This window comes from Haliotis cracherodii, unplaced genomic scaffold (assembly GCF_022045235.1).
Source record: "Haliotis cracherodii isolate W230 unplaced genomic scaffold, xgHalCrac1.p SCAF_2, whole genome shotgun sequence".
Lineage (NCBI taxonomy): Eukaryota > Metazoa > Mollusca > Gastropoda > Lepetellida > Haliotidae > Haliotis > Haliotis cracherodii.
The window spans coordinates 63,242,281-63,261,194 of record NW_027266275.1 but is presented as its reverse complement, the minus strand read 5'-3'; the positions used below and the strand labels follow the sequence as shown (position 1 = coordinate 63,261,194).

The 18,914-nt window shown below is 40.9% G+C and overlaps 1 protein-coding gene across 1 annotated transcript in view; it reads left to right on the top strand.

Annotated features, from left to right (window-relative positions):
- The first annotated feature begins 2,652 nt into the window (after positions 1-2,652).
- The window catches only part of LOC139469393 (proto-oncogene tyrosine-protein kinase receptor Ret-like), a 91,333-nt gene continuing 75,071 nt past the window's right edge, over positions 2,653-18,914 (top strand). Inside the window, exon 1 of the mRNA XM_071251557.1 lies at positions 2,653-3,310. Coding sequence (XP_071107658.1) covers positions 3,265-3,310 — 46 coding nt within the window. The 5' untranslated portion in view covers positions 2,653-3,264. The remainder of the gene's footprint in view (positions 3,311-18,914) is intronic.

Genomic DNA, 18,914 nt, shown 5'->3' with positions numbered 1-18,914 from the left:
CCATGACACATGTCTGTATCACCCCATACACAATGACACCTGTCTATATCACCCCATACACCATGACACCTGTCTGTATCACCCCACACACCATGACACCTGTCTATATCACCCAATACACCATGGTACCTGTCTATATCACCCCATACACCATGACACCTGTCTATATCACCCCATACACATGTCGGCTATCTATATCATACCATACACCATGACACATGTCTGTATCACCCCATACACCATGACACATGTCTGTATCACCCCATACACAATGACACCTGTCTATATCACCCCATACACCATGACACCTGTCTATATCATCCCATACACCATGACATCTGTCTATATCACCCCATACACCATGACACCTGTCTATATCACCCCATACACCATGACACCTGTCTAATGACCCCATACACCACATACCTGTCTTCATCATCAAATACACCCGCCACCTGTCTAATCACCCTATACACCACGCCACCTGTCTAATCACCCCATACACCACATACCTATCTATATCACCCCATACACCACATACCTATCTATATCACCCCATACACCACATACCCGTCTATATCACCCTATACACCACATACCTGTCTATATCACCCCATACACCACATACCTGTCTATATCACCCCATACACCACGTCACCTGTCTATATCACCCCATACACCACATACCTGTCTATATCACCCCATACACCACGCCACCTGTCTATATCACCCCATACACCACATACCTGTCTATATCACCCCATACACCACGCCACCTGTCTATATCACCCAATACACCACATACCTGTCTATATCACCCATACAAAATACCACCTGTCTAATCACCCCATACACCACATACATGTCTATATCACCCCATACACAATACCACCTGTCTATATCACTCCATACACCATATACCTGTCTATATCACCCCATACACCACGCCACCTGTCTAATCACCCCATACACCACATACCTGTCTATATCACCCCATACACCACATACCTGTCTATATCACCCCATACACAACATACCTGTCTATATCACCCCATACACCACATACCTGTCTATATCACTCCATACACCATATACCTGTCTATATCACCCCATACACCACGCCACCTGTCTAATCACCCCATACACCACATACCTGTCTATATCACCCCATACACCACATACCTGTCTATATCACCCCATACACCACATACCTGTCTATATCACCCCATACACCACATACCCGTCTATATCACCCCATACACCACATACCTGTCTATATCACCCCATACACCACATACCTGTCTATATCACTCCATACACCACATACCTGTCTATATCACCCCATACACCACATACATGTCTATATCACCCCATACACCACATACATGTCTATATCACCCATACACAATACCACCTGTCTATATCACCCAATACATCATGACACCTGTCTATATCATCACATTCACCACACCACCTCTCCATATCATCCCATACACCATGACACCTCTCTGTATCACCCCATACACCATACCACCTGTCTATATCACCCCATACCAAATGTCTATATTACCCCATACACAATACAACTTGTCTATATCACCCCATACCACATACCAAATCACCCCTAGACCATACCAGCTGCTTATATCATTCCATACTCTATGTCACCCGTCTATGTTTTCCCATACAATATGACAACCTTCTATATTTCCCTATACCACATATCATCTGTCTATATCTCCCATACCACATATCACCTGTCTATATCTCCCATACCACATACCACGTGTCTATATCATCCCATACCACATATCACCTGTCAATATCACCCCATACGCCATAGCACCTGCCTTTGTCACTCCATACCACATACCATCTGCCTTTATCACCCAATACCACCTGTTTTCATTATTCTATACGCCCTCTCATCTGTCTGTCAATCGGGAAACGGTTACTATGGTTAATGTAGCGGTTTCGTAGATTTGACACATTGTACATTATTGATAACTCCCGCTGGCATGTTTACTTCAACGAAATGAAGCTAGGATAACAAAGCATTACCTCATAATAAGATAAACTGTAGGCCTATCTCATCATGAAATATATCAGTTAGGTCATTATGACGGAATTCATATCATGTAACCTCTGCTCGTATAAATTTAAAATATTGCATCCGCGTGCCATAACTGTTAAATTATGTTTTTTATGGACACTGCTGATAAAACCAATCCTTGTTTAACCATTGTCCGGGCTATTTCTACTTATAGATTCTACTCTGAGATAAACACACATGTAAAGGGGACAAGTACTGGTACCACTTAATTCTCTGCCATCTGTTTGGAGCAATTATTCTAGACTAAATTGCGCTTCAATTCACCGCTACCTCAGAAACAATCTCACGACCATATACCTTGCTAAATGTTAATAAAGCAAGCTTTTCGGTGATAAGGCAGTTCAGGCACCAATGATCTACAGCAATTAACGAAGTAGGCTCAATGGTTTAATTTAAGAGGGTAACATACAGTTCTCCTGTCGCTACGGTTTTCACTCGGCTCTTGCAATACTTTCCGGATATTAGCGTAGCCATTTACAACACAGAGTACAAATACTGGCAGCACTGCTGAGTCTGGCAGTCGCCCGATATCAGATCAATAGATTCTCACAGCTTCTCGTACGCAGGAGGTTTCTCATTGAAAGTTCCCTACCACATCGGATGAAAGTTGTTAAGTCTGTGCCTTTCACTGATAGTCTTTGAAACAGATGGGTTTTTTCCATGTCAGGGAACATTACGGGTATTTGAATAATTCTTGAGAAGAGGGATTTATTTTAGCAGTTGAAACATCAGGGTCAGAACTGAAATACGATCTAAATTTAACCTTATAAAAGTTTGAAGAAAGGGATGATGCAAATCAACTGTGAATGGAACGTTGAGTAGGGTGGGGGCTGCGTTTCGTATCCAACATCCGTGGTAAAAGACATGTGCACTACATGTTGCCTGTGACAACAGAGCCAGTTGGCAATGATGTGAATTTGCTGGCGTCAGATGATTAAACCTCCTCATGAGGGTTGGAGAGCACTGCCGCCATACATAAGCATAATAGAGGACGAACTAATCAGCCTAACGGAGGACACGTATGCAGGACCGCAGTCAGCTAAAGGTGGTCCACTGGCATAATAGCCAGTGATCTCTGTTGAGAAGTCATGTCATAGATCTACCTGTGATTTTTTTCAAGGGTCAGTTTGTTCCGTCCGCTGGTGGCCATCATGTGGCGTCTTTGGACTTACCTGTTCATAACTTTCCTATGTAAAGGTAAGCTTTTGTAAACTTCTATATACTCAAGGAAAAAATATGTATGTAACACTCAATTTTAATGTGTTTTTATTTTATGAAATATGGATGTGTTTTTGGTATTGCTATATGAACGTGTTTTGACAGACCCCTTCGACATGTACTTATTCCAAACAAGAGAAGACATCGGACTCGCTACTCATTGACTTTGACATTGTCATTGTCGAGGGGTTTTCACATTCGCTGCTATTTGCAGTTGTTTTACGGCACTTCGCGGCCATGGTGATGGACCTTAGAGTATTGATTTTTATCATTAGATGTTCAAAATTCGTAAAAACGTCAGATATATAACATTGAGTGGCATCTGTTTCTAAAGAAATATATCTACGTTATAGTGTTATATAATATGTGTATTATTTTGTCTCTGAAGGTATACACTCACTCCATAAGGTTATATAGGAATTCCTTGTCGATACATTTTTATACTCTGTCTCTATATATGTTTACCTTATTTACGAAACAAACACTGCATGTCTATGAGGTAGCATATTCATTCGACCCGTGAAGATCCGGGGTAGAATAGGCATTCAGCAACCCATGCTCGCCGTAAAAGGCGACTTTGCCTGTCGTAAGAGGCGACTAACGGCATCGGGTGGTCAGGCTTGCTGTCTTGGTTGATGCATGTCATCATATCCAAATTGTGTAGATCGATGCTCATGATGTCAATCACTGATTATTTACAGACCCCCGTCATATAGCTGGAATATTGCTGAGTGCGACGTAAAACAACAAACAAACAAACAAAAACAAAACATATTTATTCTCTGTTTATGTTTATGTGAGACCTTAACCTAATTAAAACTCAAGATAAAAAATGGTATCTTTGCCAACGTACGTTCGGTTCAATAATAGTCTCCTATATATTCCATGGCCAGCAGTATCAATCATCTAAATAATGACTTACTCTTCTTAAATATCAATTATCAGGGCAAACATTCTGACAGAAGGGTCAGATACAATATATTAATTCCCTGGATCTCTTCGGTGGAAATGTCAGTTGAAACGTCTCCTACACAAACTAATACCAACTAGGCTGAAATATGGAAGATGCACAACATAAAGAGAGACATTGTCATTAGCCGCTAGGGCATCTCTAATGTCCGTAATTTGTCGTAACCGTGGTAATCAGCTGCCGCGATTCCAACATTCGTGTACTTCAGTGTGTGCCAGTCGGAACTGCACACTCAGTCAGTTTGTCTGCTACCTGTTTTCCCTTGAACTGCAGAGACTCAGTTTGTCTGCTACCCATTTTCCCCTGAACTGCACAGATTCAGTTTGTCTGTTACCTGTTTTCCCTTGAACTGCAGAGACTCAGTTTGTCTGCTACCCGTTTTTCCCTTGAACTGCAGAGACTCAGTTTGTCTGCTACCCGTTTTTCCCTGAACTGCACAGACTCAGTTTGTCTGCTACCCGTTTTCCCCTGAACTGCACAGACTCAGTTTGTCTGCTACCTGTTTTCCCCTGAACTGCACAGACTCAGTTTATCTGCTACCCGCTTTTCCCTGAACTGCACAGACTCAGTTTGTCTGAAACCCGTTTTCCCCTGAACTGCACAGACTCAGTTTGTCTGCTACCCGTTTTTCCCTGAACTGCACAGACTCAGTTTGTCTGAAACCCGTTTTCCCCTGAACTGCACAGACTCAGTTTGTCTGCTACCCGTTTTCCCCTGAACTGCACAGACTCAGTTTATCTGCTACCCGTTTTTCCCTGAACTGCACAGACTCAGTTTGTCTGCTACCCGTTTTCCCCTGAACTGCACAGACTCAGTTTGTCTGCTACCCGTTTTCCCCTGAACTGCACAGACTCAGTTTGTCTGCTACCCGTTTTCCCCTGAACTGCACAGACTCAGTTTGTCTGCTACCCGTTTTCCCCTGAACTGCACAGACTCAGTTTGTCTGCTCGTACAATCTCTGTTTGTCACAAACCCCCCACAAACACATGCAAAGGCAAGTCAAATGTTCACCTGAAATAAAAACAACAACACGGGAGCATATGGTTACAAGTCAAAATAGGAAATTGCATCGGACATCATGTTTGTGACTGTTTGGAAAAAATTGGAAATGTCCTCAATATGTCTACCATAAAACGCTTTGTAAGCTTTGGTGAGGCCTTGAATTTGTACCCTTGATCAATCAACGTTTGAGCAAGAGTCGCATGACGCTCTTTGAAATCTTGATGGAAAGAGCATGCTCATTTGTACCTCAACAGTTTGGAAATGTAGACATCATGTGCTGGACCTGCTGGAATAGTGCTGGACATAACGTTAAAGTTGACTTTGAGAAAACTGAAGTCACCCACACCGTCTTGTGGAGAGTTTTCTTTGTCATTCTGAATCTTTATGCATATTAAGAAATCTGTATGTCCATTGTATGATTCCGACTATATCACGTTTTTATGAATCACTCAAATATTAGTGATACAAGGCGTTTGCGAAAATGTTAGCGTTCGGACGTTTCCTTATTTGTAATAGGGTCGGTCGAGTAGCCTAGTGGTTAAAGCGTTCGCTCGTCACGCCGAAGACCCGGGTTCGATTCCCGACATGGGTACAATGTGTGAAACCCATTTCTGGTGTCCCCCGCCGTGATATTGCTGGAATATTGCTAAAAAGCGGGGTAAAAACATACTCACTCACTCATTATTTGTAATATATGTAGATACTGAGTACTTCGCCCTGCTGTTCCCGTTACCCACTCATTGTGATTGTAATGCTTATTACTCATGTGTTGACAGATGTGCTATAAATGTCTGACATCGCTTGGTAACTGCAGCAGTGACGAGGGACACTAATCGCTATCATTAATAACGTGTGTCATCACCATACTCCTACGATACTTAATATTCAGCGTAGGGCTCAGGGCAATTTGAAATGTTCGCAACATTTGATAATTCTTAACGTGGTTATCCAAACACAATAAAGATCGTATTCGTTACTTGAACGTATATTTTTCGAGAGCATTTGAATATTTGGGTTAGTGGTTAGTTTGTTATTTAGGTTAGGTAGTATTTTATATTAGAAATAACCAAACCGATACAACCGCTGATTCCACTTATATAACTCTATTCATGATCGCGTAAAGGGTAGTCTCTCTCTCTCTCTCTCTCTCTCTCTCTCTCTCTCTCTCTCTCTCTCTCTCTCTCTCTCTCTCTCTCTCTCTCCCACACTCTGTCTCTCTGTGTTCTGTAACGGTGACACGACCATGGACTGGTGCGTCATTCAGAATCATTGTATTAAATGGATACGCCATTGATTGATTTATGACCTAGTGAAGTGTTAATAACTTCCCACAGATTTTAGATTCTTCCGCCGCCTTCCCAATAATATGACGCAACTCGAACACGAAATGTACAGAATCTGTGACTGACAAAAACAAATAGACAGCTGTTATGATCTAGGTGGTTCTAAGTGGGTGTTTTCCATACATGCCAAAAGCATGCCAGTGGTCGCATTATTGACCGCGCTCATGAAAGCTGAATATTCGATACAGAGTTCAGTACATTACGCAATTGCATGGTAAAGCCAAGTGTATTTTGTGAGGCAGCAGATTGATTTCATGTTTGTCAGTAATATTGTCCGTCGTGCCATAATCCGTTAATATTCCTGGCAAATATGTTAAAATATGCCTTCGAAAGATACAACACAAACACCCGTCTACTCACACAATGATACCACACAAACACATGTCAACTGAAACAGTGATATCACACAAACACACGTCTACTCACAAAGAGAGTTCACACAAACAAACGTCTACTCACACAATGATGTCACAAAAACACATATCTACTCACGCGGTAATGTCACATAAAGACACGTCTACTCACACAGTGATGATTACACAAACACACGTCTACTCACACAGTGATGATTACACAAACAAACGTCCACTCACACAGTGATGATTACACAAACACACGTCTACTCACACACTGATGATTACACAAACAAACGTCCACTCACACAGTGATGATTACACAAACACACGTCTACTCACATAGTGATGATTACACAAACACACGTCTACTCCCACAGTGATGATTACACAAACAAACGTCTACTCACACAGTGATGATTACACAAACACACGTCTACTCACACAGTGATGATTACACAAACAAACGTCTACTCACACAGTGATGATTACATAAACAAACGTCCACTCACACAGTGATGATTACACAAATACACGTCTACTCACAGTGATGATAACACAATCACACGTCTACTCACACAGTTATGATTACACAAACACACGTCTACTCACACAGTGATGATTACACAAACAAACGTCCACTCACACAGTGATGATTACACAAATACACGTCTACTCACAGTGATGATAACACAATCACACGTCTACTCACACAGTGATGCCTCACAAGCACATGTCTACTCTCACAGTGATGTCATACAAACACACATCTACTACTCACACAGTGATGTCTCACAAGCACATGTCTACTCACACAGTGATGTCACATACATACCCGTCTACTCATACAGCGATAACACGTCTACGCATTCACAAACCACAAACACATGTCTACTCACACAGTGATATCACATAAACACACGCCTACTCACACAGTGATGAATCATAAACATACGTCTACCCACACAGTGATGTTACACAAACAAATATCTACTCACACAGTGATGTCACATAAACACACGTCCACTCACACAGTGATGATAACACAAACACACGTCCACTCACACAGTGATGATAACACAAACACACGTCCACTCACACAGTGATGATTACACAAACACACGTCCACTCACACAGTGATGATTACACAAACACACGTCCACTCACACAGTGATGATAACACAAACACACGTCCACTCACACAGTGATGATAACACAAACACACGTCCACTCACACAGTGATGATTACACAAACACACGTCCACTCACACAGTGATGATAACACAAACACACGTCCAATCACACAGTGATGATAACACAAACACACGTCCAATCACAAGCACGTGTCTACTCACACAGTGATGTCACATACATACCCGTCTACTCATACAGCTATAACACGTCTACTCATTCACAAACCACAAACACATGTCTACTCACACAGTGATGTCACATACATACCCGTCTACTCATACAGCGATAACACGTCTACTCATTCACAAACCACAAACACATGTCTACTCACACAGTGATGTCACATAAACACACGCCTACTCACACAGTGATGAATCATAAACATACGTCTACCCACACAGTGATGTTACACAAACACATATCTACTCACACATTGATGTCACATAAACACACGCCTACTCACACAGTGATGATTCATAAACATACGTCTACACACACAGCGATGTCACACGTGCACAGTGATACCGCAAACACACCCATACAATGGCGTCACACATGCAAACGCCTACTCACACAGTGATGCCACAAACACATGTCTACACACATAATGATGTCACACAAACACACGTCTACTCACACAGCTATGATACACAAACACACGTCTACCCACACAATGATATTACACAAACACACGTCAACGCACACAGCTATGTCACATAAATACATGTCTACTCACACTGTGATGCCACACAAACACATTTATATCCCGCACAGTGATGCCAAACAAACACATTTATATCCCGCACAGTGATGCCAAACAAACACATTTATATCCCGCACAGTGATGCCACACAAACACATTTATATCCCGCACAGTGATGCCACACAAACACATTTATATCCCGCACAGTGATGCCACACAAACACATTTATATCCCGCACAGTGATGCCACACAAACACATTTATATCCCGCACAATGATGCCACACAAACACATTTATATCCCGCACAGTGATGCCACACAAACACATTTATATCCCGCACAATGATGACACACAAACACATTTATATCCCGCACAGTGATGCCACACAAACACATTTATATCCTGTAGTGTTCATATAATGATTAGTATCAAAATAGTAATAATTGCTTTTGCTGTGCCTTTGAGGAAATAGAGCACAGTTGAACTATACGTATCCGTTCATTTTAGGTTTTGAAGTATGTTACTCTCATTTCCTAGTTAATTATGAAATTATAAGGCGTGGTCTAAGCTGTTCAGACTTGCAAATAAAAGCGACATTACTCTTTCCATAATCATAATTTTGGAAACGAAGTGAGAATTATTATCGCAGCAGGCACTGCTTAAAAAATAAGTTAATATTGTTGGCGTTCTATATTTCATTATAACGGCGCAAAGACATGATGAACCGTTTAGTTCACGTCGTAACAGTAATTTAGACGTAATGGGGTATGTGTGTATTTATAAGTAACAGCAGCCCTGATTAAGAGTGCTGATTTACGACTTGCTGTCGGGCATACATACATTAAAGGTGCGATGCATAGTCACTTCAATATTGGCTCCACTTGGTTCCCGGCCGATACCTGGCGGATGACGTCAGGCAATATCAACCCACTAAAGTGAGGGTTTGTGGCGTCCGAATAATTTCATCCTATGAACCACTGTATTGCTATGTTATTACAGTGCTATACTATGAAACTATGTTTTTAATAAATTCATTAGCTGAGGAGCGGCAGATATTATGGAACTGTTTTAATTCCATTTACCAAAGGATATTACTCGCTAACTAGTTTATATCCTATTTATCTATACTATGGATTTCACGCATATTACCAGTAATTGCTATTGAACATCTCCAGTGATAGATATCATGAACATCGATCCACGCAAATGGGATCGATGACATGCATCAACCATGTTAGCGAGCCCGGTCCCGTTAGTCGCCTCTTACGACAAGCATAGGTTGCTGAAGATCACATGTTAGGGTACAGGTTGTAGATGTTTATTGTCTGGTGTAGACACACCAATGTTCATATTCGAAACTAATCTGGGATTAGTGAGTGAGTGAGTATGGTTTTACGCCGCTTTTAGCAATATTACAGCAATATCACGGCGGGGGACACCAGAAATGGGCTTCACACATTGTACCCATGTCGGGAATCGAACCCGGGTCTTCGGCGTGACGAGCGAACGCTTTAACCACTAGGCTACCCGACTATTAGAACCCACGATTAAGTGATGCCTTGCTGTTATATTGTTATCCCCTTCATTCTGGCTCTATTCAAATACTGTTCTCGATGATAGTACAGCCGTTACCACATGAATAGACTGACAATTATAGTAAGTAGAATTTAGATGTCGCAGGAAACATGGACAAGATACGTAGATCTTTTAAATATTCACGCCCGAGAAGTCGCGATGAAAATCGCATTTAAAATGTTTGTTATTGTTTATTTCGAGCACGACTTGTTTCATGTAGTGCTTTAAGTAACGATCTGATAATAGCCCTATTTATGCTTTAGGCTCTGTCTAAAGTTGCATGTCATGGTTGCATGTGTTTGTTTATGTAACACCTTGCTAATATTGATTCAGCTGTCAAGGCTAATCAGGGTATAAATATTCTCACAACCTGTGTTACGCTCTAGAGACCTGGGTCTGTAGATTAGTAACTGTTACAGCACTGATTGTTTTCGTATGAGCTTTCGTGACAAACAGCCTTAAACGTACATGTGTTCCGATCTGTTTCCTTATATCTTTTACAAGAAAACAGTCCACCACCCTCTACAAACACAACACGGAATGACGATACACTGAGGAGCAAAAGAGACTGTGCCCAAATCGAATTCATTAGAATTTACATTCGAACACGAATTAATGTTCCAAAATCATGGAAAACAAATCGCAGATTGCAACCGACACGGGTGCAATTTGGATTCTTGCTGAATTCTTTGTTTAATGACTTCATTCGCTAAAATTGGAACCGCTTCACTGTATAAAGACGACTGCGTTACCATGGTGTTCCGGTCTATAGCTTCCGGGGTATCATGGTGGCACGTCAACATTGACGTCAAGACTCATGTGAGCACGATGGCAGAAAAAGAACTGGCGGGGGTAATTTTGTCTGATGAGAGCAGGTTCCAGCTCTTCACTACATATTGTAGAGTAATTAGTCTTTATCGTTATCGGGAAGAACGAACGCCTTGCTCCGGTCATTTTGAGGTGGCAGCGTAATGATCTGGGCAGTGATTTACTTTCAGCAAATGACGAAAGCCGCTAATCACAAATGCCAACTTTTCATGGATGAGGGTTTTCATCCAGTTGAGCTTCCAATCCTTACAAAGAGTAAATGTGTGAGTGGGTCTAACGCCGCTTTTAACAGTATTCCAGTTACATCACGGCGTTCCAAAGAGTCTCCGGATCTTGTTTCAACATAACGTAGCACGACCACACACAGCAGTCAGTTTCTGCAGGTCAAGAACGTAAACGTGTTGCCTTGTACAGCCCGCTCTCTGACATGTCGCGATGTCTAGGGCCATACTGATTGTCAGATTAGAACACTCCTCAACCCTCCTGCAAAGAGACGTCATAAATACGTGCACACAGGGTAGAATGTCCCAGAATACTGTACGGCGTAATCCGACGTCTAACGAGATTTGCGAGACGTCGTGTGCGAGTTTAATTTGTCTTGAAGCCAATAGGGGCCACACAGATTTTGTCTGTGATAATTAAATTCCATCCATGTATTCATTCTTATTGTTATGTAATTATTTATTTATTAATTCTAATATGTGAGTTTTTTATTTTCTAAAATATAAATAATAGATTTGTCCCTATCTAATTTATGTGACATTCACTGTAAATGTTAGCCAATTCGGATACAGAGTGTTGTCGCAGTTCGGTTTGCATCAGACTAATAACGGCAATTACGGAACAAGTGAAGTTTTCCAATGGCACTAAGAGCACCTTCTCAGTATGCTCAAGGTATTTCCAACTTGTCTGAGTTAAAAAAAACTAAGGTAAGATGCTAATACTGCCACTTAAGATTCCAGACTTGCCACACTTTGGGATAACTTGAGAGGTATCTACTTCACTCTCTTTAAGATCGTGCAAGTCTTTTGACCTTGCCCGTCATCGAATAGGGTGCTATCGGTAGGTCATTTCCCATCTTGGCGACCCCCATGTTAATATAGGTTTCATAAACTTTGTCACTTCAATTTTATTTATATATGACAAACCAACAAACAGGAATAACCCTAGCCAATGGAGTGTTTTTGCTAATTATTCTTTCCTTAAAAAAATTAAGTATAGTCAAGATATTTCTTCCTAAGGTAAACGAAAACATACGTGAATCAGAATGCAACACTTTTCTGTATCTACAAACACATGCAAAACTGGGCGCAGTTGTTCTTATATTGTCTCTATAGATGTTGTATAACATGTGTTTTCCGAGCAGAACAGGACCAGAAAGAAAGCAAAACCGTTACCTTATATCTCAAGACAATCATTGACGCAAGGGTAGGTAGTGAAAGAGATAAAGCTTGAATGACCGTCAGTGTATCGAATGACTGCTGTTTGACCTCTGTGAGTTTTTGTCACGCCTGTTTTAACGATATTCCAGTCACATCACAGTGGATTTATATATAACTGGTTTCACACACTATACCCAAATGGAGAATCGAACCCAGGTCTTCAGAATAACCAGCCAGGGCTTTGTCCACAAGGCTACCACTATCACATGCAATCTGTTAAACAGATATTATCGTCCTGTAAGTTGCAACATGTTACCAATGAGACGTATCCCTGTGTATTGCAAGTGACCGTCACACGCATGCTAGCAGGTTGTGGAAGAGAGTGGTGTAAGCGATAGGTTCATGACCCATGTCGTAGGATCGATGTTGTAATCGCAGCATATAAACATGTACTATGTCAGTGCCACCTCTACATGAATACATTTACTTAGTATGGACGGTTTTTGCTATATGAATCAGTGTGAAGTAGTTTTACGATGAAATGTTTTATTCATTTTCGCTCGTTGTGACCGTTGTCTAGGACACGCATTCGGTGATGTTTAATTCAAAGCATGCTTTGTACACTAGCCGGAGTGCTCCATGTCAACCATGTCACTATACAAGCAGCATCATTGGATTCAGTATAGAGAGATTAATAACCTTCCCGGCAAGTGTGTTTATAGCTGTTCCAACTGTCCACGGAAGGTTTGGTGGCACAATAGGAATGATCATACCTCCATGTCAGAATGATGAGATCCTATTGGTCCACTTGATCTTGATAAAATACGTATCCCGCCATGGAGGGGAATAAAATGGGCGGATACATCCCTTATACCCCGCCACGAACAAGTCAGGCTGCACGTGGATTTCTGAAAGGCAAAATAAATCCCTTAAATTCGCTTCAAAGCAGAAATCCGCACGCTTTTTCCGAGTCGAAAGAAATCACGTGACATAGCACAAGTTAACCTCCACTCAATCGAACAGCTGTTTTCTATCAATTTTGAATTTGTTTGAATTCTTTTACAATGTCATATTAAAACATGTCGGTAAGATAAATTCGTTGTAGCAGGATCACTCGGGGTACACGGAGTTTTATGCATCCCGCCTTAGGTTTTATACGACTCGCATCCAGCTCGTATAATAAAACCTAAAACCCATAAAACCTACAAACCCCATGTAGCCCTCGTGATCCTGCTACAACTTATAGTGTAACACTTAATGGTATAAGCCCGGGTTTTATTCATAAGGTGGGAATATCCTGTTTAGAAAAGCAGGATGCAAAGCACAATGTATATCAATAAGTCAATGTGCCACACTGATTTTCAGAGATCCATTAACATTATTCTGACCAAACGTTTGGCATTCACGCCCAAATGAATCTGTTGCGGCAAATGATCAAGACCGATTATTCTCTGGCTTTGACGTTTTGTATCTAGTTATAAAAACTGAACAGAAATTATCACAGTAGACAGATGGAAATTCTCGTAGCATTATTTTCTTACACACATTTGTCAATTTTAGTTGAATGTTGTATGACTAAGAGTGTCAGAAAAGCTATTGTTTATGATTTGGGGTCGTTAAACTGTTGTATCCTAACCAAAGCACTTCTTTGACTGATTTTCGTAGGAGACCGGGACACCGCAAAGACTAATGTTACTGGTAACATCACGGACCACCTCACAGATAGAATTCCCACGAACGTGAAGTACAGTACCCACCAAAGATCTCGCTGTATGTGCAGAGGCAGCGATGTTGCGGTTTTCATGGCTCATGTTTTTCAATTTGTTCTGAAACAACTACCCGTTTAGAGCTAATTCAAACTCAAATTCAACCACTTACCGATCAACCGCACCAGCAACACCATTGTTTGAATAATATTTATGTTTTTTTCTATCTTGAATACTTTCCACAAAATGACTTGCATTTCCATCCTTACTGAGTTCACGTGCTGCACTGAAGCGCGTGTCATATCGGTTGATCTATGTCTCTTTGTTGCCCTGGCAACCTGCTTGATACGGGATTCGTTTCGAGGCTTGGTCCGATGAATCTTCATGTATGTTTAGCTGATAACCATACCGGAGTTAATAATGTGGTATTTGTTTTCCAACGTGTATATATTCGTACGTTTCTGTTGAAGATTTAAATGTAAGCACAGACAAGCTACAACACGATGTATGTGATCTTAGCAGAGGAGCTGCTGAATTATCCATTATTGAGGTCAAAACAGACTTAGCGCTACGATCGTTTTTGTTGTCCGTGTCTTAGTTACAAAACTACAAGGCTTGTATAGCATATGAGAGGTAATAATTGCTTAAAAGATCCAATGGCCGATTATCAATTATTCATTGCTACATATCTCGAACATACATAATTAATAAAGAAAATTATTTAATGTACAACTGTACACTTTCAATAGACGGATCGGATTTTCCTTTAAAAGTCAGGTCGAATTTTGTTGGAAAACGTGTGCAAACGGGGTTCGAACCCGCATCGTATGGTTTGAGAACGTTTTATAGTCAATCTCGACTACGGCTACACATGACAAAACATTGTGAAATAATATTTGAAAGCTTGTCAAATATTTTCAAAAAGGCTGTTTTGTCAAAGTCTAAATGTTGGAACGCACTTCAAGTTTGAGAAAGTAGGGATGTGAGGGGCTCGTCGATTCTTATTCACGTAACAGAGTACACCGATCTGACTCCTCAAAGTTAAAGGGGGCACGGGTGGCCCAGTCGTCTAAGGCGCCGCGGTTCGCTGTGCAGAGTTGCGTCCCCATGGCACGCCAGAAACCTATGATTGTGGGTTCGAATCCCGGTTCGCCCCGATTATGTTTCTAGGTTTGTCAGCACCATACCCGTGCTCGTGGGTTTCACCGAAGTGGTAAACGTCTGAGACCTGCATCACTTCGAGCTTTCCTCCCACATAAAGCTGACACGCTGCGATATAACTGGATTACTGTTAAAAGCGGCGTTAAACCCAACTCATTCAGTTAAAATAATATTCGTTGTAGTACAGCGACATTACCTTTAGTATAGTTGCCCTACAAAGTAGCATTGAGGAAATTTGTGGGCGATTAAAATGAAACCTGTAAATGCTGTGTAACTTTTGTTTGAAATGTTAGTTCACGTGTTCATCCTATGTTTTACCGCCTTCATGTAAATGGCGACACGGAAATTTAGGCGTTTACAGCACACTGCTCGTTGGCATAGGATGACTGATTATAGCACCAATGGAAACAGATTTGTTTTCAACCGTGAAGAGAAAAGTGTCAAACTTCGAAATGAAAGGCCAGCATCCTGGTAGAACGTTTCAGCCATACATTGAACATCAGTCGATGGCTTTCTTATTTCTCACATTAATTGGAAACTAACGATAGGCTGCGCGTTGGCAATATGTGAATGGTATTAGTTTAATAGGATTTGATAGGATGCGCTCCATTTCATTCGAGATGTTAGTTTCGAGATTAGTGGAAATCTACAGAAGTAGTGATGATATTCTCACGCCGTCAGTTCTTTTGAATCTCGATGTTATCTTGTTTGTGAAAGGTTTGTTTCATTAGCCCCCAGCATACAGGGTCGTTCTTCATCGCTTGGCGGTATGATTAATTGCTTCTGGTCGAGATACCACAGGGAAAGAGCAATTAAGCCATGGGTTTGATTTATATCGTTTTTGTAACAAGAACAAGGTTGTTTTTCTCCATTTTCATGTCTGTGCCAGTTGTTCTGCGTCAGTTTGAATGAATGTCATTGATAATTTTATTATCCGGAGCTAGACTGTAATGTTTTTCGCAACGGAATATGGGCTCATTCTAAACTTCCCAGCAATAACGAGGAAATATCGGATTGTCCCACTTACTCCGCAACTGTAATGATCATCGACATTCAACGACTGGCGTTTGCGAAAATATTCACTATCATGAAACCCTACTGGGGTGGTTCGAGCCTGGTACTGGCAAACCAGTGGTTGATAGCGTGCACATCAGTTATTATTAATGTTATTGAGTGAGTGAGTGAGTGAGTATCGAACCGGGTCTTTGGCTTGACGAACGAACGCTTTAACCACTAGGCTACCCGACCGCCCCAATTTAATGTTATTGAAACATATTGTGGTGAGGTAGTAGTGATTGCGATTGACTGATCTCATTTCTTGGCCTATTTCCAGTCACTGTTTAGGCATTGTAATCAATTCTTTTTGTACAAATGAGACATTCCGACTTTGTAATTAAGGTAATGTTTATCTGCTAATTTAAGATGGATATAAGTCTTAACATTTAGGTTAGCGGATCAACAGGGGGGGGAGGGGGTTCAGTGTGTCGAATGAAACAGGCTGGAAATACTATATAAAAAATATTTATTTATAAAAAAAACTCGCTGTGCAGAGTTTCATTCCTTGGGCACACCAGAAACCTATGATTGTGGGTGCGGACGGGATTCGTATCTGAAAACGCCGAATTGTCTGCCTGCTCCCAACACTGTTTCCTGGATTTAAGGACGGGACACGTGCCTCATTCAAAAACTTTCGATTGTCACAAATTCTGGACATTCGTGAGTGAGTGAGTGAGTATGGTTTTACGCCGCTTTTAGCAATATTCCAGCAATATCACGGCGGGGGACATTCGTGATTCGGGGCTTATTGTATATAGCCACATGTTTGACCCAAGGTATTGCCTTTTTGACTGTAAACTTAACCCTTTGTGTTTCAATATGATGTGTTCATTATTCATTCATCTTGTGTGGTCATTTATTTTATTTCAATGATTTCGTTCTGCACATACCGATTACTTGGTTAACCTTTGCATTGGGAATCAACATGTAACAATAGCCAGATAAATGTGTTGTGATCACGACATTAATGTATGCTAAATTAACTTATATTTTCCAACTAAAGGACGATTTGAAATAAGCAGTATTCATATATGTTCCAGCAGGTTGGGAAATAATTGGTCAATTAATGTCCTCTGTACGTAGCAATCGTTTAAAAGTACATCAAATGTTAACTTATGCTTTTTGTGTCATAATGATCGTAAACACTATTCTTCTTTGCAATCAAATCAAGGATCAATCAAATATATCCCAACAATGTACTGTGAAAATTTGAAATGTCTCATTTCATTGCTAACTGGCGTAAATTGGTCGGAAAATGGACAATTGTTCAAGAAAGATTAGTCTACGATTCGGAATTTAACGCATGTTGTCGATATTTGGAGAAGTACAGTTTTGAAACTTAAACCCGAACTCACTTTTTTCTATTTTGACTGAGGTAGGATATCTACGTGACGCTACCTTAACCGTCAAGCAACGTTTATCTCTTTAAAAAACAAAGAGCCTTTTTGATCCAGTTATCCGCTCCTTATGCGAACTGCTGTTATAGGCTACAGGAAGTGTGTGTTCCGTGGCTTCATTCATGACATATACAAATTCGGTTTTCCCCAATAGACATATGTCTGCTCTACCTTCTAGTGTAATGCCCTTATTACAGTCTATATTCAATGATATCAAGACTAATGATGACGTTGTTCTTCTACACTCGCCACGACGTCTCATACAGGCCATTAGGACCACATTAATATGTATTTCAGTAGGGGAAGGTCTATAGCCTACAGTGTTCTTGTCACTCAAGTTAAACCATGTTGGGCGCTCGTGTTTTCTGGCTACCATTTTTCATACCCATGTTCGTAGCGTTACGCATGCATTTGGCGCATAGGAACTTAAAAAAATCAGGTCAAGTTGACGTTGAAGGATGGTATTCTCAGAAGCTTCAAGATCTTGACAGTTGTTTGGTATGCTTTGTGAGCATCACAGTCGTTCTCAGTTTGAGCGGCGGTGTAAGTGAGTGAGTGAGTGAGTGTGTGTGTGTATGTGTGTGCACTGCACTCTACAGTAAACTACGTTTATAACGAACACGCTTATAACGAACTTACCGATATAACGAACTTATTTTAGTCCCGGCAATTTGTTGTATATATGATGTATATATGCTTATAACGAACTACGGTTATTACGAACTGAAATTAGTGGTCCCTTTGAGTTCGTTATAACCATAGTTTACTGTATTACTTTCAGAAGGTCGGCTAAACATATTTTCTTATCTAAATTGCATGTCGTCGTACTCCGGCAGCGCGGGTCATGGCGCATAATACCAACCCCTATTTGTTCCTGTCCGAGTCTACTACTTATAGGCAGCTGCGATAAGA